Raw genomic sequence first — 26,800 nt, 5'->3', positions numbered from 1 at the left:
GAATGTCTGACTTATCCAGGACTTCAGGGTGGGTTATCAGTCCAAGAGCAGCCAGGATCCAGAATCCACTCAGGCCTCCAACCTGTCCAACAATACCGATGCCAACAAAGTGTGAGTACGACAACAGATAAGTCGTATTTCCAGGAAGAAAACTGTCATTCTGCTTTTGTATATTTAAATTTCTAAGTACGTTTGGATATTAAACAAAAAAGATTTATCCCACAAAAAAAAATGAAATAAAGTGATATTTCATTGAATCTAAAAATAAAAACAATACTCACTTTGAGACTGTTTTCTACTATGTTCTCAGGTCAAAGTCAGACCGAGCGTCAGACTCTGGAGACTCAGATAACAACAATAACACTGGGGAGGGGGGTGGGGAGGAGGCAGAGGACGAGGACGATGAGTATGACGAAGAGTACGTACCAGAGTGGCACGAGGACTACGACGAGGACGACATCGACGAGGACGACTTCTTCTCCGACGACGACGAGTCTGAGAACCTGGAGAGGGACTTCAGCCCCTTTGACTGAGGCAAAAACAGACCTCCCCCACCCTCCACAGCCCCGCCCTGCCCCTTCACCTGAGAACGTCAGGAAGGACAGGAGACGATTAGAGGGGCGTCCTCCTTCACCTGAACCCGAAACACCACAGAACACAGCTGCACTTGCTTTTTCCCTATTCTTGTATTTTACCTTCTGTGTCATGTGATCATAAAATCAAAGTCTGGAGAAGATGAGGATATTGTGAAGGGGAAAACGTTTTGGGTTCTATTTTTTCAGTTCTAAGAAATAAAGATTAGACATCCTGGACTAAATTCTCATCGTAGTCTTTAAACGATGGGAACATTTTTGTATTTCAAATTCAGTTTGAAAGTCATGTCAATAACTATTTTTTTTTTTTTTACTAACAAGTCTTGTTGTAACAAGTTGAGAACTGGTTTTAAATCAGTTAAGTTAAAAGGGTTTGAATCTGAAAGCAGTTCAGAACAAATTTGATTCTTGGTTAGAACCTTGTATCTGTGCAAACCCAGTCTGATCTGCACACTGAGACCAACTGATCCCAGTCTAACTTTTTTTAAGTTCTGAAATGTGTGAAACATTTTTTAAAGACAGCCCACATCCACTCTAAAGAAGTCTGAAAATACTAACACAGAGTCTGAAACAAGGTGAGAACTGGTCTACACACATTCAAAAGCCTGTCTTTTATAAGTAAGAGGCGTTTAAAACCACTTAGAACCTAGACTTAACCCAGATGAAAGGGTATAAAATGTCCAAAAAAGTCCAAAAGTCCAAAAAAGTGTCAGATCATTTCAAACCAGGCTTAAACAATCATGCAATGCCAATATAAGATTCTTTAAAACACAGTGTGAAACCTACTTCACATTAGATTTAAGCATTCCTGTAATGAAGTCTGAAACCTGTCAATTAAGATTCAAAAGTAAAAGAATAGAAATATAAAGTACATACATTTATAAATCTAAATTTTCTTTGAACGACTTTGATTCTATGACTCTGATCTAATGTCAGAACTTTTTGTTTTCCTCTTCTTCTCTACTCAACCACCTGTGCTCTGCCTTGTTCTGAATCCAGCTGGTTTCGGTTTCTCTTCTATCCGACAGCGATGAAGGACCTTTTCCAGAGTCAATCTCTTAGTTTGTGATCTTTACAGAACAAATCTGACTTTTCTGTTTCCTGCTGCTGCTTTTTGGAGTTCCAGATACGAGTTGAAACGAGGAAAAAGGGATTAGTAACCAAGTGACTGTTAGTTCACATCTTGTTTATCCTGTTAGCCATTAAGAATATCTATTAGTCTCATCACACGTTCTGCCTTGATTTATGTTGACGATGGAGGCTGCCTTTATTTGAGACTAAAAATAGAAATCATTCAAATGCATAACTTCCTCTGTATTATGTTTTTTTTTTTTTTTTTTTTTTTTTTTTTACACATGTCTAGAGTTGTATGTTTCTATGCATCTGAAGAGAGATTCTGAGGTTTCAGCCTGAGCAGAGCGTCTGTAAGGAGCTGTGAAGTCTGAAGTATCACTGCAATAACTGATTGATTATTGGCTCACTGTCGCATTATTTACTGAGCAAAGACTTCCTCATCCGCCCTGTTTTCAGTTTTTTAAAAAGGACGTCGTTATGGGTCATATTGTTGGGTTTGTTGTAGGGAAGTCTGCGCTCTGCAGGAGTCGAGGGATATCTGATATCCCAGCTCCGTGTTTTGCTGTAATTTTGAGAGATCCTATATTCATAATGTTGATGTTCTATAATGTTCTTTCTTGTTTCTTTGCTGGAGTTAAGCGACTTCAGCAGGCAAACTAAATAAAGCTTTTTTTCTGCTATGCTGCAGAATGACTTTGATTTCACGCTGAAATAAAACACTCTACTTTAACCCCTTAACTGTCCTTCAATTTTCTTTTCAAACCTGATAAATTCCCCATTGAATATTACCAGAGTGTAGACATGAGGGGCGGCAGTAGCTCAGTTTGCGGGGACTTGGGGGTCGCTGAATGTCCCAGTATGGATTGAAATATGGAAGTTGCTCTGCTGGCAGTGTGTAGCAGCCCCACTCTGACATCTCTCCTTTAAAGCATGTCCACAGGTCTTGTTTGTGCATGTGTGTATTTCAGGCCTATGTGTGAGAAGCATAAACTAGAATTTCCTTCAGGGATTAACAAAGTAAGTAAAAAAACGCGTATACATAATAAAACAATGAAAGGCAATTTGGTAAACTTACATGGAAGAATAAAAAAGCACAAGGTGATATGTTATTGTGAGACGGAAGGCTGCAGTTTCTCCCTCCATGCAGAAGGGGCGCTAAAGAGACCAGCGGTCGTCATTAGAGTGAAGTGAAGAAGAACACAGCTAGGCTACACATTGGTTGTGTTTGTTCAGGCAGACGTCAGCTTGGAATTGTTTAACTTTCAGCAAATGCATATAAATATAGCTAAGACAACATTTATGTCGGTTCGCCTTTCTTTTTGAATGTCTCATTCTGATAGAGATAAACTCTCGAGTTAACAGGGAGTGTTTATTCGGTTAGATTCCTGAACTAAGTGCTAGCTTACCCGGCTAGCTCCCTTCCTGCTTCAGCTCTGTTTCAGTGCGGATATGGGACGAGGAGCGGGAAGGGGCCGACCTCCTGTTGGTCCGCCCGGCGAAGACGGACCTCCGCCCGACATGGGTCCGCCAGGTTGGGGTCCCCCGCCACCGGAAGGCTGGGGTCCCCCGCCGCCGCCTGGAGGATGGCCTCCGCCGCCAGGTGAATGGGGACCACCGCCGGCCGGTGGTTGGGGGCCAACACCGCCAGGTGGATGGGGCCCCCCGCCCCCTGGAGGGTGGGGGCCTCATCCACCTGAAGAATGGGACCCGAGAGGCCCTCCTCCTCACGGCTGGGGGCCAAGAGGACCACCACCGCCGGGCTGGGGGCCTCATCCCGATGACTGGCTGCCACCTCCAGACTGGAGACCCCCTCACCCCGACGATTGGAGACCCCCTCACCCCGACGATTGGAGACGTCCTCATCCGGACGACTGGAGGCCCCCCCACCCCGAAGACTGGAGGCCCCCCCATCCCGACGACTGGAGGCCCCCCCATCCCGACGACTGGAGACCTCCCCATCCCGAAGACTGGAGACCTCCTCCCGATGGATGGCGACCACCTGGGTGGGGTCCGGAAGGTCCCCCTGAGCCATGGGGACCCGAGCCTCTTCCACCAGGACCTGTACCACCAGGACCTGTACCACCTATCCCTCCTCCTGTTGGGATCCCTCCTCCTGTTGGGATCCCTCCACCGGACCCCGCAGCCTTTGGACCGATGCCCGTACCTCCTGTCCCCCCTCCAGCCATTCCTCCCATTGGGTTTCCAGCATACCCTCCTCCAGGCTGGACTGGAGAGGTGAGCAGCTTCATCCAGCAGTTTTCAATTTCTAATGGACCGGCCCAATCGCTCTCCTGTGATTAATTATTGATTGGAGATATACAAAGTATTTGTGTCTTGTTATTGTTTCTCCTGCTATTTAAACATTTAAACATATTTAAACATTCTCCTCATCGTTTGATAACTGAACGTTTTCCATCCCTGTGTCTAGCCTGTTGTAGAAGAACCACTGCCAAACCCACCTCCAGATCAGCCTGAGTGGGTAAGTTCAGACCAGGTTCCTGTTAACAGGGACACAGACTTATTCATACCAGTAATCGGTTTCTTCTCAAACCAGTTTTAAAGAGTAAACAAAACCCAATAAAGAATAAGAAGTGTGGAAGAAACTCATTTAAAAATGCACCTTTGTGTCTTCGTTCCAGCTTGAACTCATACCAACACTTATCAACCTAATCAACTGAAGTGTTTTTCATTTTCTCAGTGACATGTTGAATACTTTAGGTGTTGTCTACAGATGTCTGGATCTGTAGTTCCAGCTGTCCAGAACCAAATGAATGCAGCTAAACATCACATCTTAAAGTTGAAAATACTGTAGTCATCATCAGTTGGATGACATCAAAACTCTAAATCTCTTGTTGTGTTTTGGGCACTTCTCATTTCTGACTTCTGTTTTTCAGATCAAAGCGTTGATTTCCGCTCCGGGCTCCGAGTCGACTCCGGGGGACACTAAAAAGTCCACAGAGGAGCCCCCTGTCTCAGCTGCAGTGGCTGAACCTGCTTCTGCCATTGCCCCTAAGCCTAAACCTAAAAAACCCAAACAACCCAAACCTAAGCCTGACACAAGCAAGACCAGTAAGGCCCTTGGCTTGCTGGGAAAACGTATATTTGAAAAGTAAGTTCTTAGGGATGGTGCCTTCAAACAATACTAGGGGACGCAGGCAGGAGAAACTCTGGGTGAAGTCCATGTGAAAAATGTGGCCATTAGATATTTTCAGGACTGCATTATGCGTAAACAGCTTGTGGCTTGTTGTAAACGCGTATAAATGTTTGTACAGATTATGATGTCACTTCCTTCTGTGTGTTGTACAAGTTGGGAACAGATTGTGACGGTCTCTGTGTTTGTTTCCTCAGGCCTCCTCCAGGCAGGTCCACAGGGATTATATCATTCATCGGGGTAAGCGCTTCAACACATTTCCACACATGAAATTATCAAGTCGCACTTTGTTGATTGTTTCTGTGTGCCGAAGCTGCTCTGCACATCAACTCTCGTGTTAATCCATAAAGCCAAAAAAAAAAGCACTGGATGTGATAGTTACTCACGTAAATAAAAGCACATGGCTTGAATAAGGACGCAGTACTTTTAGCAGCAACTCTGAAAGTCTTTTTTTTTTTTTTCTCATAAACTGAAGTTTCTGCATCTCCATAAAAAATCTGTGAATTAGGGAGAGCATCATTATTAGCCACTACTTGCCTTGACGATAAATGTCGGCCCATCAGCAAATAATGTGGCATGTATGGATGTTAAATTCACCAAATCTCATAGCTCAGTTTAAAAACAGACACAAATGATGAAGAAATAAGTATAAAACATCAGAGTCCATATTTGGCTTAATTGATATTTTAAACGTCAGTATCAGGCCTGATTTTCACAGTCTGTGTATTTCATCTTAGAATTATTTTAATTATCAGGCAAGGTCTTTGAAATCTCACTGGAGTTTAAAAGCCACAGTAAGGGGTGGTTTAGTCTAATGGTTAATCAGCTTTTAGGTTAAATTGTTGAAGTAGCAGTCTGAGGTCTGTGTGCAACCAGTCAGCTACACTCAGTGCTGATACTGTTGCCCTGGTGGTTCTGGAGTACAAAACCTCAAAGCAGGAACTTTTTTGGGTGTAGGAGTGAAATGTAGTCTCTGCTTGTCTTAATGCTGTCTCACATAACATGATGTCTGAAAGCTTCCTGTATGGTCAAGGTTAAATCAGTTTTAAGATGTTCTGCTGTCTCTGATCCTCAGCCGACCTTCGGCTACATCGAGAGAGAAGATCTAGAGAAGTTCACTTTCAGCTTCGCCGCCTTCTTTGGAAACCCCAAAGCCATGACGCCCGGGGTCAGAGTTCACTTCACAGCCTGCAAAGAGAAGGTAAGCAGAGACAAATATGCAATGTGTTTAATATTACAAGAAGTAACTATAATAAGTAGTGCTGAAAATAAACACAAATCAAAGAGTGCATGTTGGCTATTTCTCTGTTTCCAAATCTATCTGCTGTTCTTCATGTTTGAAACAATTCTTGTGTTTTGCTACCTGTCCCTCCTGAATCCAAAAAAATCCAAAAGGAAGTTTGTTTTTTATCACTTCATTGGCATCAAATAATTAAGGGGAAGCTCTTTTGATTGACTTCATCACAAAGGTGTCAACGCAAATAATTTTTGAAATCAGTAACCTACATCAAACTATATAATTTAAAAAAATGTTTTTTTCCTTACACAATCTTAACCAATTTAAAATATTCAGAACACAATTTTGTTCCAAATGATAAATGAGTGAATAAACGTGAGTGTTTGATTGTTTTAACACGAGTGAGACTCCGTGTTTGCCCAAAACCATCTTCACAATGCACAGCGTGCGTGTGTGTAATCTGACACAGAGAGACACAGAGGTCTACTGCGAGTCACAAAACTTTGAGAACTCGGGACATTTTTTGTCTGACAGTGTGGTCTGTATGCTACAGGGTATGTGCACCACGCAGAACTCTGTGTTTGCAGCTCAGTTATGCAGTTGATCACTCTACTTTTCTGTTTGTTTGACTTCTTGTCTAACATCAGAGTGCATACCGGCACACTGGAAATATATTTTTCAATTGACTGGAAAAGGACTTTGAAAAATCTAAAAGACGTCCATGCTCTGCTAAAATAACCATTGCCCATAAATGTATTATTTTGTGCCTTTTGGAGTGGAGGGAGCTCATATTGGGGAGGATATTGTCAATCTATTGACAAACATATTGTCATTTTTGAAACAAGAAAAAGAAAAAAAGAAAAAAGATTCATACCCAAAATGTTTTCAAGACCTGAAGACACCACACAATGAAGCCCTAATATTTCTGGCACCAACATTTTAAATAACACCATAAATAATGTTTTGCCTGTTGATGAGAATGTCAGATATGTTTAATTTATTTATCTTCTCTGAAACTGCATCCTGTGGTTTTCCTTATTGTGATGTTTTAAACTCACTGTATTAAATGTCTGTACATTTGTGTTTCTTGTGTCTGAGCAGAACAGTCTCATAGCCACGGATGTGAAAGTGGCTCCAGGTGGAACAGAGAACGTGGACACAGAAATCTACGAGGCGGTGGTCAGTCAGCCCATCCAGGAGCCTCAGGTCAGTTAACACTTTAAACTTGAACACCCTCGACTTCCCTGTTTTCTTGTTGTTCACCCCGTTTGTTATGTCTGTCTGCAGCCTGGCGAGCGTCAGTATCCTGGTCAGGTTCATGTGAACATCGGACCTCTGAGGACGAACCTGACGTTTGACAGGAAGGACAGCACGGTGACGCTGCTGAAGGACGACCAGGTGCTCATCAATCTGCTGACTGACATCGTCAGCGAGAAGAGGAGAGCCACCAACATCAAACCGAAAATCCCTTCAACATTTGAACAAACAAAGGAGGAGAGGGAGGAGGTCAGAGCTGTTCCACATCCTGAAATCAAACACACACACACACACACACACACACACACACACACACACACACACACACACACACAACCAAAGATTACAAACTTGCTGCTTAAATAGCAGTTTAAGGTTAAACTGAGGAATCACTAACTATAATACTATCATTCACGTCTTATCTTCCACTTACAGGCTCAGAGGATTACATACAGTACTTTAGAAGAAGACGTGTATATATAACTGATTTAATTGCTACTTTAAACATCTGAAATGAATATTGCACTTAACCTTCATGAGTCATCATTATAAGTCAGAACCTGACTTTGGTTCTCTTTTGTCTTTGAGTCAATGTTTCATTCTTTCTCTGCAGGGAGTCATCCTCAGCCTGAAGGACAGTGAAGGTGTCATAAAGTCTGAGAAACACGGTGAGCTACCTTTTGATATCAAAGAGAACTTCAGCGACGTCGAGTTTACTGCTGAGGACGTCAACGAGGAGGTCGAGTTCACCCTCATCACGGTAAGGACTTCACGATACTTTAAAGTTTCAAGGATGCTTTTGCATATTTTTTAAAAATGTTCTTTTATGGAGATGCTCCACTACTGACCTCTAAACCCAAAAGCAAATATTTGCAGTGAACATCTGCCACAGGCATGGCAACAAGAAGAATGAATCAAATCATTTTGCATAAAAAAGTGCGACTTGGGTAATGCTGCAAGAACTAACCAATCAGAACCCAGATTTTGTTCATGCCTCAAGACTAACCCAGATATTTGAAGCTTAACACAAAAACAATACAGGCATCTTCGGCCCACAACACAGGCTTTAAGTTAATAAATAAAAATAAGCGTTAATTAATGAATCAGGATTATTTAAGTTTCATGTATTAATTGTTATTAATAGCAATTAATCAAATGTTATTTTGTATATTTAGAAGCAGCTTTGATAAGCCTCTGCATGTCTCCCTGTAGTCACAGTGATGGAAAAAAGTGACACTGCTGCATCTTTGAATGTCTCATTTCACTCAACACCTGAATGGCACTAAAACCACTGATAATAATTTGTTTTGTTTCACTTCAGCTTAAGACAGGGAAGAGGGCCATCAGGATAAGGCGGGTGAAGGAACCCCTCCTCCTGACACTGTGCTCGGCCACTGCAGCCGTTGCTGCCACCCCTGACGACGCTGGCGCACAAAACTCTGACAGCGACAGTGACAGTGACAGTGACGATGAGTCTTCCAAGCCACTGAAGTTTAAGACCACTACCAAGACGGATTTGGCCCCCAACATGAAGCTGGATACTGAGCTATACGAGGGCATCGTCAGCCAGACAATTATCGAGCCCACGGTGAGAGAGACCGGAGATAAGAGACACGTTTTAGAGTCAGATAACACAGATCTCTGTTAGAAATGAGTTTTGATTCCGATGTCGTCTAACTCCCACTTGACTGGCTTTATTTAATCAGTTAGTAACCATTTAATGATGCATGAAAATATTTATTACCACAGCCAGTTACAGGTGGATAATAAACTCTACATCTTGAAGGTATCAACAAAAGCTTTAAAATCGCTGTATATTGAAAAAATCTTACTGTCAACGAAGTGCAATAAAATCCACCAGTATGTCTCTCTTACTGGTTCCACTACAAGCACTTCAACAAAAAACACTGGTTCCAGCTTTCTGTACAGCTAATGATGTTAACTTTGAGCTCACTTTGCATTAAATGTACAGCTTTCTCTAAACAATAACTTTAAGGCCTTTCAGTCACATTTCACAAAATGTGTTGACTTCTTGTTGTCTTTCATAATGTAACCTTGAAAAGTCTACATTAATGTAAATAATGTCCTGGTTTATATTTCTGATTAATAAGCATGTCAGTAGCATGTTACAATATCCACAAAAGGGTAAACTCATCATGCGGTTTGTATTCTGTAAAAATAGGCCAACTAAGGGTTATAAAACTAACCACTTATGTAGAAATGAAGCAGAAGAAAAATCCGACTGTGTGATTTTGAACGTACGCTAAATGTATTTTTATTTACAATTGATTGTTTATTAAAAATGTCGAGACGGTCTGTTTGGCCGCTCTTCTGTTCTGACGCTGCCCTCTCTCTCTCTAGCCCACCTTGCCAGGTTACCCGGGTCAGATCCACGCCAACATCGGCCCTGTGAGGACCAACGTGACGTTTGACCACCGGGACTGCGGAGTCACGCTGCTGAAGAACGACCACGTGTTGATCAACCTGCTGGTCGACGTTGTGACCAGGAAGAGGAGAGCGGCAAACATCAAACCCAAAATCCCGTTCACCTTCAGCTACACCAAAGAGATCAGAGAGCTGGTAACGTGACATCTGATTCTCCATCAGTCATGAAAAACTCACTGTAATATTCTTAATACTCAGTGTCAGGGTTTTTTATTTTTAATGAGTTATTTGCATGTAAAAACAAGATGTACTGTTTCTTACTTTATTTATTTGTATTTATTTATTTATTTTATTCACAGGGCATCATCACTTTTCTGGGACCTGAACAAGGTATTGTAAACTCTGAGGAGCACGGGGAACTTCCTTTTGACATCTGGGAGAACTTCAGCGAGACAAAGTTCAACAGCTCGGACATACACAAGGAAGTGGAGTTCACGATGGCCGTGGTGAGTCCAACAACCCCTCCTGGACTGCAGAAGATTTAGGGAGTGAGTAAGTTTCATACCCTTGACACTGTTTGTTTTGTTCTTGCCCCCACAGGTCAAATCCGAAAAGAGAGCCATTAGGCTACTGAGGACAAAGAGGGTTGAGGACAAGATCCTGGAGGAGCAGAAAAGACGAGAGGAGGAGGAGAAGAGGAAGAAACGGGAAGAGGAGGAGAGGAGGAGACACGAGGAGGAGGAGAGAAGGAGGAGGGAGGAAGAAGCGATGGAGCGAGAGAGAGAGGCAGAAAGGAAGAAGAAGGAGGAGGTTGCAGCAGCGCTTGCTGCGGCTAAATGCAAGGTGATAAACATGAGGAAAAATGAAAGCATTTACTACACAGCTTTTAATTTGGTTTAAAACTTTGTTGAGTTTAAAACTTGGGGTTCAGTTTAGAGTTTTCAAAGTTTGATCTTTGGTTTTGTTAACGCTTTAACGCAAAGGCCTGAGTTTAATCATTTGATAGGCTGAGTTTAGGCTTAGGAATACAGAACTCTACTTTTAACTCGCAGTTTTGTAGAAATATGTCCGCAAAGGTTTTCTACCAATAGTCCAGACTAATCTTCAGATTTCACAAACATGTAAAACAAGTTAAAATTTAACCGCACATGTTTTTCTAAATTTTTTGTTTTTTTACTTTTAACATACTGATGTGACTTCTCTCCATCATCCTATCTTCGTTTAGTGGACGCCGCTTGGTTTCAAAATAAGACATCCTGACACATTGGACGACATCAGCAAGGAGCGATTCGAAGGCACCGTCCTCAAATCCATTTCTAAAAATCCACACAAGGTGATCAAGAAGGAGCCAGAAGAGGGAAAACAGGGGAACTATGATGAGAACGGGAAAACTGTTCCCGAACAGGTACCAGTGAAATACTGCAGAAGTCTTAAATATCCAGGACTTGTACAAGAGGGTTTTAATGAAGGTGACATAGCCATTTCATTAGAATGTATTTCTGTGCAGGTCAAGATTAAAGTTGAAAAAATGGATGAATCTGAGTCAGAGGGCAAACCTGAAGGAGAGGAGAAAAAGATAAAGGAGGAGAATGAAAAGGAGAATAACGATCAGTCCAGTGACGCTGGAGGTGGAGTGAAAATCAACCCAGATATGGGTCGACTGGTCATGACCATCAACGGTCAACAGAAACAGCTTCCATTTGGGCCAGATGACATGCTGAGCACCGCCACCATGATGGATGGAGACAAGGTGAGAGGAAGAGGTGGTGTAGACACTCAAAGACATTACTAAAGATTCACCCAGATTAAGAGACCCTTTCAAATTCAGTTTAAGATGTACCCAAATAAGAGGCATAAAAATAATAGAATAAAATCTCCTTCCAACCACAGAATAAATCAAACAGACAGAACCTAGTCAGACAAAACTAAACCATGTTTCATTTTTAGATGGTTCACACTCAGACACTAATTACTGGATGTTCTGACATCACTAACTGAATGCGTTTCCATGACACAGAGAGGATGAGAAGAAATGTTTGATGAAAACTATGTCTGACGTTTTTTCATGAAGAGTGAGTTAAAAAAAATCTCAGGCACAAACAAGGAAGCACTGAAAGAAATAAAGAGACACATGTCACATACTGTAGGTGATGAGGAATGGTTATAGATATATGTCATGTGCAGTCCTTTCACATGATTACAATGTGAAAGTCAAAGTAACCAAGTGACAATTACAAACTAAGGTCAGAGTCTAGGCGTGGAACTTCAGGAGTGAAAAGGCTGCAGGTGTTAGACAATAGTAGCATAGCACAAAACACAAGACAAGTTTCCCCTTAAAACAGCTAATAAATCAATGACTGATGTAGTATAAATGTCCTTTATTGCAGGGATCCGTCTTATTAGCTATTTCTTTTGTCCCCGGTTCTTCGAGAGCACCTGATTAATTAAATTTTTGACCCAGTGCAGCACTCACTTCCATCTTTCCCCTTAAAACCATTGAACCATTCATTCAGTTTCTTCATATCTAATGTACGGATATCTTTAGGATTAAGAAATACTGTATCTCTTTGAAACCACTGTGATTACATTTTATACATAAATAGCTTTCAGTTATGACACCCATCTTATTTAAAAAACAAGACTTTTTTTAAAGACAACTATCTGCTCTGGTGAACAACTTGATATATATTTCATTGAGAAGCAGCAGCTAATAGAGGCTGTGCTAAAATCTGACTTATTAAAGCCCAGCACACTAAATTAACTTGTAGCTTCAGGAAGGGTTTCTTTAGTACCTGAATTTAAGTTTCTGATGCCGAACTGTGTCTGATCTGTGAAGGTACGCTTTAACATCGCCACCCATCAGGAGACCAAAGAAGAACGAGCCACCTTCGTAGAAATTCTTCCCGACTCCTTTGAAGAGTCCATCGAACAACGGCGACACGTAAGACTCTCAAATGACCATCTGTACGCCTCAATATTCTGAATCTTACAGGATTAAAAGTTTATTTTTTTAACCGAGCTGAGATCAGAGCGGCTGTAGAGCCAAGATTAAACTAAAGTGAGGCATGGATGTGAAGCAGCCCAAACTCTATGATGTGTATTTATAGTTTGTGTGTGTTTCTAAACAGGGGATTGTGATCGAGTTTATGAAGGACTCTGGGCTCATCAAGTGCTCTCAGAACCCTCAGCTCTACTTCCACATGGCAGAGGTGATTGAGAAGAAGAGACTGGAGCTGAACGAGAAAGTCGAGTTCAGTGTCGTCCCGGTGAGTGCAGACATTTATCCTCTTCTTTTATTCCTTTTTCATGACATCACAGTTCTAATGCTAAAGAACATTTTTCACTGTTGCTTTAAGTCAGAATGGCTCGGGGAGAGAAGTATTCAATGTTCATTTAGGATGCAAGATCAGGCGTGTACTCTGGGTATTTTGACCATTTATCAAAAGACACCCTCATGTAGATATTTATTACCTGAAGTACCCAGAGCTTGTGTTACAAGTGATTCAGAATAACAAACACTCATTTTAGTATTTACCTTTATTTATCTTTGTCTATCACAAAATTCAAAGTACTGTATTATAGTTGCCCTCCTAATATTTCTGTCCAGTAAGACGTGTCTTTTTCATCTTTTTTCTCAAAGCATGAAACGGCGGAGGGAGGGAACCAGGCCATCAGGATAAAACGTTTCACTGAGAACGTTTTCCTTCCAGTAAGGAAATTGGGCGGTGTCGGGGCAAACAAAGGCAAGGTAAGAAGTATTGGATATATATATATATATATATATATATATCACTGTCTGATCTGTGAAGGTACGTTTTAACATCACTCAAACCTAACTATTATCTGCTGCAATCAGTGTGTAGCGTTAGATGTTTATTCTTTCAGAGGCCCATGTAATAATGCTTCTGTTGCTTGAAATGTCCATTGCTTAATGCCAGTGGGTAATATGGGACAGCTCACTGAGCAGAGAAGTCAGACAAGGTTCAGCATTTTTTTCTCTGACATTTGGTGAACAGTACTGTAAGAAGTACTCAGAATATTCGGCCCGGTAGCTATCAGACGTGTTGGATTTTGGTACCCATCCCTAACAATGAATACTCACAACTGAGAATAACAGAAAATCTGCCTACCTACCGCCTTGACACTTGATTTAAAAATCCCCAGTTTTTCTTTCCTCTATGATTTCCCATGTTAGAAGAAGATGGTGTGGGTTGGCAGTGCTCAGGAAATGAACTGGCCCCTCTCTAGCTACCAGACCAATTAGTGTCACTTAACATAAAGGTTTAAGAGTCTAATCCAAGGCTGATTCAATGCTGCCACGGTGGTTTCAGCACAGTATCACATTTACAAGTGTCTGTTATCAGTGCTGTGTTAATGTTTCAAATTATAGAGCATTTTGTCACAAGATTTTTGTAGTGATAATTTAACTTAACTAATGTGTTTGTCTCCTTTGGTAGATGACCATTAAGCTGACAAAAGCTTCAGAGGAAACCGAGTGAGTATTGATTTTTTTTTTTGTGTTTATCTTGTCAAAACACAGTCAGGTGAACATTGTATCTTACTCAAGTCTGCCTTTCAGGAAAGAAAAACCAGAGGCAGACAAGATGAAGGCGGTGGTGAAAAACCTTCGAACTCAAGACAGCAAGAGTAGTATTGGCAGAAGAGATTACAATACCCCTCGACATAGATATGGTCGAAGCAGGAGCAGAAGTAGGAGCAGGAGTCCGAGTAGGAGTCGGGTCAGGAGTAGAAGCAGGAGTCCACGCAGAGACCATTTTGGACGTATCACCAAAAAGAGACGCAGCTCCAGCATTGAACGTAAAAGCAGCAGATATAGACGAAGCAGAAGCCGAGAGAAGTCTAATAGACACACTAAAAGCCACACTAAGAGCCGCAGCAGGAGTAGCAGCAAAAGCAAAAGCTCCAGCAAGAGCCGCAGCAGAAGCCGCAGTCGGAGTAGGGAGAGAAGCAGGGAGAGAAGCAGGGACATGTCCAGCAAGAAAAGGAGCAAACTTAGCAAGGAACGCGAAGAAACTTACAAGAGGAGAAGAGAGTTGAGCCCTCCTCCCAGACGTGCCGTAATGGATGACGAGCTGGCAAGGAAGAAGAGGGAGCTAGAGGAGCTCAATGAGATGATAGCCTACAAGAAGGCCCTTGTTGATGTAGACCCAAGAGGCCTGGACCCTGGACAGAGGACTTGCATAGACTATGACCATGGCAGGATCTCTGTCCCACTTACTGAGTACAAACCTGTTCGATCCATCCTTAAGAAAAGACCAGAGGAACCTGAGTACCTCCATCGTCCTCCTCAACCTTATGATGATCGTTACTATGATGGGCCATATGATCCTTACTCAGATCGACGTTATGGGGACCGCTATGGTGAACCATACACTGGCCGTCCCTACTCTGATCGGCCTTATGGTGACCGTCCTTATGGAGATCGGCCCTTTGAAACTCGTCTCTATGGTGAAGCTCCCTATGGTGGCCCTCCGCCTTCAAGCTCCCGTTATACCGATCGTTACGATGTTTATGATGAACCCTATGATGATCGCTACTCTGACCCAGCATATGCAGACCGACGACCAGATGATCTGTATCACCCAATAAAACAGAGCCATTCTCCTGAACCTCATAGTTCTTCAACTTCTCACCTTGAAAGAGGCCCTGTTGCCACCAACCAAGCAGCCCTGCCACATACTGTTGCAAATGTATCTTCCCAACCCCCTCTTAGACCTCCTTCTCCCTCTGAGCCGCCTCCTAGAAGCCCTTCTCCCAAACTGAGGACAACAACACGCCAGTCACCTCCAGCTGAGAAACCACCCCTTGATCGCTTTCTTGACATGCTTAATAAAAAGGCGGATGCAGAAAAAAAATCAGAACCGGTTTACATGAGTGATGACCTGTTGCCTCACGAGCGAGCACTTCAAGATGGAAGGGGTTTTTCTCGTATTGTGGGATTGGCTCAAGAGCAACCCACCACAAGTCTACCTTTGGAAGGAGAAAATAGCCAACCAAGGCCTATGCGGTCTTCATATGAGAGAACAAGTGAAGAACCACAGAGCAAGGCAGAACCCTACGACAAGATCCAGAGTCTACTCCGCACAATTGGCCTAAAGCTGAGTACGGGAGATATGTCCAAACTGGCAATTCGAGCCCAAGAGACAATCTATACCCCAAAATCATCATCGACAGAGCGAGAGGCTTTATCCTCCACAGGAGAAGAACTGCGAAGATGTAGAACTGGTTCTGTTGAATCAGATCACATCCATTCTATCTCCTCAGCAAGGTCCTCCAGTTTGGAGCCACTCAGCAGACATAAAGCCTATTCAGAGTATGAAGGATTTTTGGACCAGCAGGAGTTGGGGGCATTGAAAAAGGCACAACAGATGCAGAGTCTTACCAAGACCATGGGAAGCACACCCATTGACAGTCCTCAAGTGAAACCTCCCCCAGGGCCTCCCCCACCAGTCAACTGGTCCATTAGAGTTACTTCCCCAAATCCCCCAGCACAGAGCCCCATACCGCCCAGCATGGGTACTGTAGCTCCTCCTGCTGCAGATAAACCTACTCTAGGCCCTCCGCCTGGACCGCCTCCTGGGCCTCCTCCACGGCGTCCTGGACAGCCTCCTCCAGGTCCTCCTCCTGGACCGCCTCCTGGGCCTCCTCCACGGCGTCCTGGACAACCTCCTGGACAGCCTCCTCCAGGTCCTGCTCCTGGGCCTCAACCCCATCACCCTCCAGTACAACATCCTTTCTCTACACTCTCAAGTCATAGTATCTCTTCTTACATTAGCCAGTCTCCTGCAGCTTCACTCCTTAGTTCCTCCAGTGCTTCACATCCTGTAACAACTGCCTTAGTAACCTCACCATCATCAACACCAATAACATCCAGTTCTGCAAGTGAGGAAAAATCAACGATCTCTACAACTGTGGCCAGATGCCTGAAGGTCATTGAGACAGTGAAATCTCTGGCTCTGCAGCCACCGGCGAAACCAATCAAATCAGTCCAGTTCAGTTTACCCACAGAGTCCCCATCAGCCTCCAGTCCTCAGACATCTGCAGAGACTGATGATGACATAAAGAACAAGCAGAAGGAGAAGGTATGGCAGGCAGTTGTGTTACTAGAATTTTATTACGAAAAATAAAAAAGGAAACAGGAACTGATGTACTCCAGAATAGAAATAAAGAATGATTTGAAATGACCATGGCTTCTTGTAAACACCTAGCCATCCTTGCGACAAAGTGATTTGTTAAGAATATGCCTCTTCTGTCAGTGATTGAAAACATTCACATTTTCTGATACATGCAACCTATTCAGATTCTGCTCTAGTTGTATAGAAACTTTAGAAAGAATTTAAGATCTCCCTGTTCAAGATACTTTAGACAAAGCCTTGACAAGGTAACTATCTTTGTTTTACAGCTTGATATGTATAACCAGAGGATTCTTGAGAAGAGGGATCAGCAGCACAAGGAGATGCTGGCCCGCAGGAGAGAGAAGAACAAGGATGGCACACTGATCTCCCCAGGTATAAAGCTTGTATAATAACCTGCATTAATCTAAACTAGCAACCTTTAAATTACAGTGATCGGTGTTCAGCAATTAGTAAGGTTATGTTCGTGGCCTGCTAGTTCTTCAGAGATGTGAATGACTATTTAAAGCACTTTTAATAGTGCTAGTCCGCAACAGCGCTGTAACGGAGCTCAGCTGTCATCACGCCCTAAGACATTCCGCAACGGCATACTACTGGTGTCCCAGTCTAAATTCATATTTCCTTACAGCATTGCAGAGTGCCAGAGAGCACAACATAGTGGGAGCTCCACATACACACACCAGTCAGACATGGATACACACACAGAGTTGCGCTTCCTCGCCGGCTGCGCCGATCCAGTGTCACCCCTGTAACGCGCCTGTTATTACCTCCGAAAGCGGCAATGACAATGAGGGGGTATCACTTCTTCCCCATTACGCTGCGACGTTCAGATTGTAGGAGAACCATCACAGGTTGTAAATATTGTACCTTAAAATGGCAGTCTAAATAGAGCTTAGGTTACATTTTATAGCTGCATGTCATATTATAATCACAAGCTATAAACTAAGCTGAAGATTTGGTTCTTCAGCACAATTAGCAAGGATATGGTGAAAAACGCATAGTTCCTTTACACATCTCTTGAGATGAGGTAGAAATGTTAATAAGATAATGAAAATAAATTCCAGCTTTGTTTTATCTGATGATTAGCAAAAACCATGTAAAGACCTGAGATAAAGATGAGTCTAGGACTAAGCTAGATTTATGCCGCTCTTACTGTAGATTCTCACAAGGTAGGTAGTGATCATCAATTTGAAATCCAGAATGTTTGTGTAGAATTAGCTTTGTTTTCAGTCGCACAATCATATTGTTGCGTTATTTAGAAGTTGCAGTCAGCCACAGTGGAATCTCTTGCGAAGTAACAGAGGCGCCACACGTACGTATGCGGCAAACCTCACGTGGAGCCATAAAACTGTCTTTAAGGTTACATAAACATGTTAGAAGCATTGCTGATATACAAAGATCAGAAGTATTTCCCCCACACAAGTTAGCTGTGCCAAGTGGTTCATCTCAGCAATCAAGAAAAGAAGCCAACTGCATTTTCATCTCTGCAAAGTAACATCGTTTTCCTCTTCATATGGTAACATCTGGCATCTAACTCTTCAAGTTGCACATTCAGAAAGTTAGGTATCGTATGGAAGTTACATACACCAGTTCCCTCCCCACCCCCTAGTTTCAGTATTGGTACTTGATTAAAAACATTGTATGTTGAAATACCTAGCCCTAGTAGATGGCTAGAAATGAAGTTACAGTGATACAGCTAAAGCAGGGTTAGTTTTTGCTTGGTTCAACTTCTCACAAACCATTTCATTCTATCGAAAATTAAAGTGTTGTCACTTAGTTGGTACTGGTACCTCTAGATGCAATTCCTGCACCTGAATGTAAACGCTATGTACTCGGTAGATAGGTTGTATGTAGTACTTTATTTGTACTACTCATTTGTATTTAAGTTGGTTAGATGCTCTATCATGTCTACAATCTATGTAGATGACTTGATGCTATTATAAAGAAGGGAAATGCATGAAAAATGCTTGCGACGCCAGGTAAATAATGTTTTCTGCAGCTTCATGCTGACTGTCTTTGACGAACACGTCTGGTCTGGGACGGAGTAGGAAATTTAAAGTTAAGTCCACCATTTGGCTTTGATAGTCAGGGTCCAACATTTTTTGTTAAAATTGCCTAGATATGATCATCTAGGGGCATATTGTTGGGAGCAAGCAAATGTTAGGGCCATACCAAAATTATTTTAGAACTTTTTGATTCTGCTAGAGAAGTTTTTCATTAACAATTTCTAGCTGTGCTTTTATGGTCCTTTTAATGATATAAGAAGATTTTGCGATCCAAGTGTATTACAATTTAAGGTGGGTTGTTTGTTGCTTAAATGTCAAATTCTCCCAATGTTAATTTTTTTATTAGCTAGAAAAAAATTTGTTTACACATCTTATATACAAGATAACACATAGTTGACTGTGATAAGTCTTTGGGCCAAGTCTAAATGAAACCACTGAGGGTAAGTCAATATTGCTGAAACGTGATTTCTTGTTAAACAAAGTGGAGTGTTGCTTTGTTCTGTGGATATCCAGAAAGGTGATGTTTTAACAGAAGATCCAGAAGACTGCAATCGATCGTGAATTAGCCTGGCACTGAAGATTTTTGCCAGAAGTTAAAATGCAGTTTTACTTTATTTTAGATGAAAACAGTGTAGTCCAGCTATGCGTCCAAATCAAGTTCCAGTCCTTCAGTGTTTTATTTCGAGTCCATTTCGTCAAGATGATATACGTTAGGGTAAGAGTCGTCAAAACAATGTTTTTGGCCTTGAGTCATAAATTGGAAAATGAGGTAAGGATGGCTTCTCTGGAGACATTCCCACAACACTGAGGTCCTTTAAGTTCCTTTTTCATCCAGGTACTTTTATTTGAAATTGTCCGTAAGGTAGCTTGTCTTTCCAATCTGTGAAAGCACATTTGAAGAGCTTTTTACCATTATTATTATTATATAGTTGTTCAAAACTATCAGATGTGACCTATCAGTCTTTCGCTAAGACAGTAAACGGTCAGGCTAAATACCTGCAATAAGAAAAACATACTATGCTTCTTTTTAATCTAATGGACATAAGAAACAGCTGAAACTGTTCCGTTTTCAAAGTTTAGATCAGTTATAGCATACCTGTATACCAACCATACAGCATATCAGATTACAAACTTTCTTAATGTTTTAACTGTGAAGTAATATAACTTGGTTATTTGTATTCTGGGCTGCTGTCTAGTTTGCTTTTCAGTCTGAAACTATTGTTAGCTTAGGAAGCTAACATAGATAGCTTTTTTTTTTTATAGTTGTCCTGTGTGAGTGTGATGTCAGGTTCATTCTCGTATAACACTATATTTCATGATTATTAAGTACATGGTTGCGTTAGACTGCGTATAAGCAACTCATCTATGTGTAATTTGTATACTTTTATCAGTTTAGCATTTAAAGTAAGTGTCTTAACCTCATAAACTTAACTATGTATTCTAGGCTATGAACTCCCTTTCCTTTAAGTTTGTGAAACAATCTACGTTAGCTCAGAAGGCTAATGTAGGGAACGTTTCACAGCTTTTAGGAAACTGTTTTAACGCAAGTGATTTCAAGAAATAGTTGGTAGTCTGTCATCAACGCGGTAAGTAATTCCATACCTACCATAAATATTGAAGCCAAATTTCCAATATCTAAGTGATCATATCTAACTGTCACTTTAAAGTAATGTTAAGCAATTTGCATGGGCTAAATTGACTGTTTTAGCCCTCTCAATGAATATATTGCATCAGAATATTTAAGCCTTTTCACCTTAACACCTATTAGCACACCCCTTGCGGTACTGAAGTGCAAACTAGCTTTATCCCTTAGTCTGTGAAAGTAATGTGTAAGCCAGGGACCTATATAGAAAGCTTTTGGTAGCATTTAGAGGTCTCCTACTCTTAGAAATACTCATCTTAAGAAGTTAATCAGTGGTGTTGAATGTAGTTGGTGAAAGTGGGACTCATAAGCTTCGACTATGGGTCCAGTAATTCAGCATTGCAATGTTGTTATACACCTAAGGTTCTTTGTGAGGTCAATGTGTTCTTTCATTATGTGTTTGAATGTTATATCAGTTTATGATAACAGTTTTTGGACGTTTCAACAGGGTTGAGGGCTATAACCCAGGCAGTGGTTTGGATCCATATTTTTGCATCCGTCATTCAATTAAAGTGCCATTCCGAACATGAATGCTGAACTTTGCGGTTATATCACCCAGACAATATTAGGCCACCTGTCACTCCTCTCACTTATTCGCATTTAAATCCATTGTGATCACAAAGCGAGTCGCACCTTTGCCTTTAAACGTGCTGCTCAGGTAACTTCTTTTCACATGTTGGACCTGTGAATATGACGGGATGGAAAACTAGACAACCAGCTTAGATTATTTAAATTTAAAGTGGAGATAATGAGGTCCAGTATGGAGTAAGGGAACAGAGATGGAAGAGCCAATCACAAATTCAAATTAGTATCCTTAAAAATAATCATTTGGACACAATCACTGGTCTGCTCACTACACTATAAACCTTACAAGGTTTGATCATAGTATTTGTACTTGTTTCAAGAAACAAAATGCCATTTTTACAAAACTGATTGAAATGGTTTAGATCCATTGTCATTCTTGATACATTTATTCAGTGACTTGATTCCATTGCTTTTTTTCTCTATGAAATACTGGACTTCAATTGTAGAGAATTAGAAACTTCAGGCAGAGTAGATTAACTTTTTTGAAACCGAATTTGTAGAAAGTGTTAAGTGAGTCAAAGCATTGTGATTTCATTTAGTGGAGTCATTGTAACATGATTTGAAGAAAGTAAATATGTGGGTTTCCATATCGTTTGGGAATCATGTTGGTATTTTTGTTGCATGTCATCTCCGTTTACCGCCTGCATTGACAAATGTGGTATGTACTCAATCGCAGCAGTTAGCTAGAGAGAGACGATTTTAAAGACAAGCTAAAACTCATCAAAGGGTACTTAGTTATTTTCTTTAATGTTAATAGTATTTTATCATAACGTGTTTTTATTTTAAAGTGACTCAGAAGGGTTTGAAGTGATGAAGACAGATTATACATTGCATTATTGCTAAATTTTTCTTGCCAGTGGAGGTAGGTAATCATATTGAATTCTTTATTGCATTGATCAGGCTCAGAATCTTTGGATTACTTTTTATATATAGCATGCTATTTTCTTAACTCATACATAATTACTGGTAACTTACTCAAATTAAACTGAACAAATTCCTAATTACAAGGAAAACACTTATGACAGGTTTCTTTCTTCGGCAGGTTTTCTTTTGGTCTTACATTGATACGTGTAGGCTTAATACTACAAGTGATTAATTATAGAGCCAGATTTAGTGCTTTTTCAATAACTTTGAAATAACATAATGTAGATGGTGAGCTAGAAAGCGTCAATGAATAGGTTGCTAATGGGGGAATATAAGGCAGTTTTTTACATCACAAACAGTAAGAAATTATATGATGGAAATAAAACTGCATCAGAGGGCTTTTGTATGTGCAAAGTATTAAAGGTACTTGTACAAATGTAAAAATTGGGTTCTGGTTTCACAAAGACCGACCGTCAGGCTTAAATCTTAACTGCCATAAAATGATACAAGTTTGTGAAGTTCAGCTGGTTTTTATTAATAATGTTATATGTTATAAAGATTTTAAACACTGGATAAAGTATAGACCATCTTTTACGGCTGTAAACAAATGCAGGCCAAAGTCTAAAGACCAGTCTAAGGTTTTTGTGAATCCAGCTCTACAGTAATCTGCAGTCCTAGCTTTAGAGGTCCAATGTGAGAGATAGTTTGGGATATCCAAGTGCAAATGATTTTAAAGCCTTAGTGACTTATAAATGTATTCTTTTAAAATTTCTAGGCAAGCCCATCACCACTGAACCCAAGAATGTTTGGATATGTGGTCATTCGCTGGTGTATTGGGCAGAGTCAAGGGCCAAGTCACCGGAGGTAGGTATGCAGCTGGGCATGGACCCCAGCAAGGTGGCCATCTGGTGGAAGGGCACCCAGGGGATGACTTGGTCCCAGCTACTTCCCCAGCTGCACCAGTTGAAGGTCACTTGGCCCAACCCCGACATCCTCATCATACACTTGGGTGGTAATGATCTGAGCACTGATAGCCCCACCAACCTGCTGGCCTCTGTGAAAAAGGACTTGACCTCAATGAGGAGCATCTTTCCACAGTGCGTCCTTGTTTGGTCAAACGTCCTCCCTCGGCGGGTGTGGCGCCACTCGGCTGACAGCCACGAAGTAGATCTGGTCCGGACAACAGTGAATCGGAGGATCCAAAACGTCATCTCAGAGCTTGGTGGCACCTCACTGACCCACGACAACATTAGGTGTGGCACAAACACGGGTCTGTATCGGGCAGATGGTGTCCATCTGTCCCCTAAAGGCATTGATGTTTTTAATCTGAACCTGCAAGATCTTCTAGAGAAATGGGAAATGGAGGTGAACTCTTCTTCAGAGAAATGTTAAGAGGTGCATCATTTGTTCAGTGTTATTTTTTTTTAAATTAGTGATAGATATTACCATAAGTCACGTTAACAAAAATCTCTGCAAAAACTTTGAAGGTCTTTATTCTGTTTCAGATATCCAGTCTTGTGTGTAGTTTTAGTTTCTTAGATGGTAACTTCAGACTGTTTAACATGGCAAAAAGTAAATCTGTTTTGAAACAATAAATTCAATATCAAGGGATCTGCTGTTGTACTTCATTTTTTCCCCATTGTCTTTATGAACAGGATGTAAGAACTCGACATATTAGATGTATGTACACAACGCTTAATGGTAATAAACAAATGTAGATTCGTAATGCTATACAACAGAATTTCAGGACATCTGTAACTGTACATGGACAGCTGTATCAACTGCAGATTTGTCAGTCATCAACTTTTTAATATTATAATTTTTTCTTGCATTTGTGTTAATTGGAAAAATAAATTAAAGCTTCATAAACCTTCACCTACTCCCACAAGATGTTGCACCAATATGCTGCTGTTACAGGAAACAGGATTTTAAAATTGCTCAGAAATTACATATCACTCGCATACTGCACGAAGGATTATAATAAAGTACTATATAATGCTTGAGTTAATATTTAAGGGGAAAACAGAACTGTTGTAAATCTAAGTTGCAAGTACCAGGTTGCTGATTGAAGAAAAACATACCCAACAAGTACAAATAAATAAAACCTGTTTAATGCAAGAGCAAATATTGTAGTTTATTTGATGTCTCAAACATTGGGATAATTGCATCTTCACCCATCACCAGAGGCAGGCACTTTACTCTTCACTGGCTTTTCAAATCTGTGTTGTACCTGTTGGAGCCGACCAGGTGAGTTTTTGTTTTCTCTGCAGGTTCCAGCCCAGGTGAGGCCCAGGATGAGTCCAGGACTCAGCAGATGAACTGAATGCTTCCATCAGAAACCTCTACTCAGTCTGCGCTGCAGAAGAATCTCAGACTTATCCACAAAATGTATAGAAACTTTATATTGTCTTTAACATTTCAGACCACACCACCACAGAAAACAGCACTTTATAAAGGTGCTAATCATTCACATAAAAAGATCCACAGATGTATATTTTCTTCAAAGTGTTGCAGTTTGTTCCTCACTTACTTAACTACATATCAAATCATTTTAGCTATCTGAATAACAACTGTCAGATGTGTCAGTTAAACTACTTTACATATGAATATTCTATATAAGCACAAAACCAATGAAGAAAAAGGTTTTAACACAGGACAAGATATTAAATAAAATGAGCACACAAAGCAGTGATAAACCGTAAATTTGCCGCTCTAGGGCTGTGAAGGTTAGTTGCAGTTTCTGCCACTGATGGTGGTTCTAGCCTTGGGTGTTCTGCACCTTATAGGTTGATGACCCACTTGACCAAAACAGTTTAGTGTTTCTGGGTTGTGACACCACAGATTTCCATTCATAATTAGATAAAATGGCCAAGTGAACCTGGATTTTGATATAAAACATCTGACAAAAGTTTAAAAAAAATCAGTTTTCTCCTTCACCACATATCCCGTCGCCATATGAAGGGAAAAACTGAGGAATAAGAAGTGATAAGCTTCTATTGTAGTTCAGGTGAATATTAATGTACTAGAAATTAGTCCATTATGACTCAGGCTAATTTACAGAAAACATCAAACAATCGTGAAAATGTCAGTCACCTAACAGCTCAACAAAGTTACTGTATAACATTCAATTGTTTGTGACATTAAATGAGATATGCACCTCATAATCAAGTATGACAAAAGTGACAAATCTTCACTTTCAAGAAGGTGGAGCTCGGTAATGTTTGTGAGACAATCAAATATTTAAAGGAGGCTTAAGATTGACTTTCTTTCAACTGATTGTGTTCTGCCACTTCGCAGTGATATTCAACAACTATTAGAAAGGCAGAAGTGTTGAGCCTGTCACTAGCATCTAGATAAATGGAGAATTCACTACAAACTAATTTCCAGTGTTGGACTGTGTATGAATATTGTGGTCTCTTTAAATGGAGATGGCATCCAAACACTATTTGATTAATCATAATGACATTAAGTGCCAATAAAGACAGATCTATTTACCTTCCTGCAATTTACACCCCTATGGGCAAGTTTACTGATATTCTGTTCAGAAACTAATTAGTAATTTATTCATCCTGTATTTTTTGTGTACTGATGAGGGTATGTGTTCATTTTGTGTACAAATCAGTGTGTTTAAATATCAAAGGAAAAGTCCACACACACTTCCACATTTTCTATACATTTTAAATGATGAGACTCTTAAGTATAGCTTTCAGCTTTTATTTACTGAAACAAAACATGTACCTGTAAGTGCAGTGTAATTCAAATTTTCCCACATCAAAATTGCCCACTTAAAGGAAAAAAATGATTCTGCATACTTATTGACTAAAGTGTATATATTTTGATGTCCTCTATGAGGAAGTTGTATTAGTTATTTGTAATAATTGTAATTAATGACTGCAACATCAGATGTAGTTTAAAAAAAGCAAGCAGCCTTCAGTTCAAGAGCATTTTTTAAATACTGTACTTATGTACGGTTGTGAGGGTATTTTCCATTTCCCAAGTATATTTGTAATTTTTGTGCCACTTCTATTCCACATTTCCTCAATTATCTGATGTGTTAGTTACTTCTTGTAACTTAAATCTTAAACAAAAATGATGATCTTTAAAATGTACAATTTTAAAAATAAAAGGTTGCAATTGTAAAGTAACACATCAATCCATTCTGCTAACTTTCTGAAAACTTCCATCTCTGGAAAAATGGAGGGATTTTAAGTACTAGATTATTGGTAATTGACAGGTGGCTAAAAGGTTCAATCAACGTACTCTTGGCAATGCTTTGATGCATTGTGAAAATACATGGGGATGTCAAAACCTTTGTACTGTCTGATGTATTGATATTTGTTTGTTTTTTAATTAAAGAAAATCACTTAAGCAATAAAAAAAAAGCATGAATGGTTCTTGAATGAATTTTTCTGTTTTCATTTATTTCAAACATATTTTGTGCCAATTAATAAAATACATTAGAGTTCAATCAAATGTTTGTATTCTGAATGAGCCTCAGCATCAACTTTGAAATTGTTTAATCTTTAGATGTTACACTTCACTTATGTTTCATCAAATATATTTGATAATTTATTTCACCACATTTACTCCAGGTAGATTTTCTTGGGCTTTAACTCATTAGGTGCCTTCCCTGGTGTCCTAGATCTATTTAACATACAGCATGTGAGGGAGAAATGTACCTGATTATATCAGCACAGCTGTGAATAGATCATAGGAGGCCAAAGTAAAGTACGGATATTCGTGAGGATATTCAAACATTGACATGAAATTCATTCAAGGGTATCATTGTTTTTATACAACTGTATAGTATCATGAGATGGGGTTAAAAGGGCACAAGAGTAGCCTAGTTACT

The 26,800-nt window shown here is 40.5% G+C and overlaps 2 protein-coding genes across 4 annotated transcripts in view; both read left to right on the top strand.

Moving 5' to 3' along the window:
* The window catches only part of LOC109976060 (cullin-9), a 41,454-nt gene extending 39,057 nt beyond the window's left edge, over nucleotides 1-2,397 (top strand). For both annotated transcript variants that reach the window (XM_020626277.3, XM_065959837.1), the window contains 2 exons: nucleotides 20-111; nucleotides 311-2,397. In XM_020626277.3, coding sequence (XP_020481933.1) covers nucleotides 20-111; nucleotides 311-533 — 315 coding nt within the window. In that variant the 3' untranslated portion in view covers nucleotides 534-2,397. The remainder of the gene's footprint in view (nucleotides 1-19; nucleotides 112-310) is intronic.
* A 470-nt stretch (nucleotides 2,398-2,867) lies between these two features.
* On the top strand, nucleotides 2,868-26,421 carry si:dkeyp-121d4.3 (uncharacterized). Of its 2 annotated transcripts, none has more exons than XM_065959730.1 (21): nucleotides 2,868-3,902; nucleotides 4,096-4,146; nucleotides 4,562-4,776; nucleotides 5,016-5,058; nucleotides 5,894-6,019; nucleotides 7,157-7,261; nucleotides 7,343-7,561; nucleotides 7,926-8,072; nucleotides 8,634-8,900; nucleotides 9,674-9,892; nucleotides 10,057-10,203; nucleotides 10,298-10,540; nucleotides 10,923-11,102; nucleotides 11,205-11,447; nucleotides 12,534-12,638; nucleotides 12,826-12,963; nucleotides 13,338-13,445; nucleotides 14,155-14,192; nucleotides 14,277-16,800; nucleotides 17,121-17,226; nucleotides 24,219-26,421. In XM_065959730.1, the coding sequence occupies exons 1-21, from the start codon at nucleotides 3,117-3,119 to the stop codon at nucleotides 24,269-24,271; spliced, it is 6,063 nt and encodes a 2,020-aa protein (XP_065815802.1). In that variant the 5' UTR covers nucleotides 2,868-3,116; the 3' UTR covers nucleotides 24,272-26,421. The 2 variants fall into 2 exon arrangements, with proteins under 2 accessions (XP_065815802.1, XP_065815801.1); XM_065959729.1 differs by lacking the exon at nucleotides 24,219-26,421 and adding an exon at nucleotides 22,724-23,559.
* The last annotated feature ends 379 nt before the right edge of the window (nucleotides 26,422-26,800 follow it).

The sequence above is a fragment of the Labrus bergylta genome, chromosome 10 (genome assembly GCF_963930695.1).
Source record: "Labrus bergylta chromosome 10, fLabBer1.1, whole genome shotgun sequence".
NCBI classification, from domain to species: Eukaryota; Metazoa; Chordata; class Actinopteri; order Labriformes; family Labridae; genus Labrus; species Labrus bergylta.
This window is presented reverse-complemented; position numbering and strand designations above follow the sequence as displayed.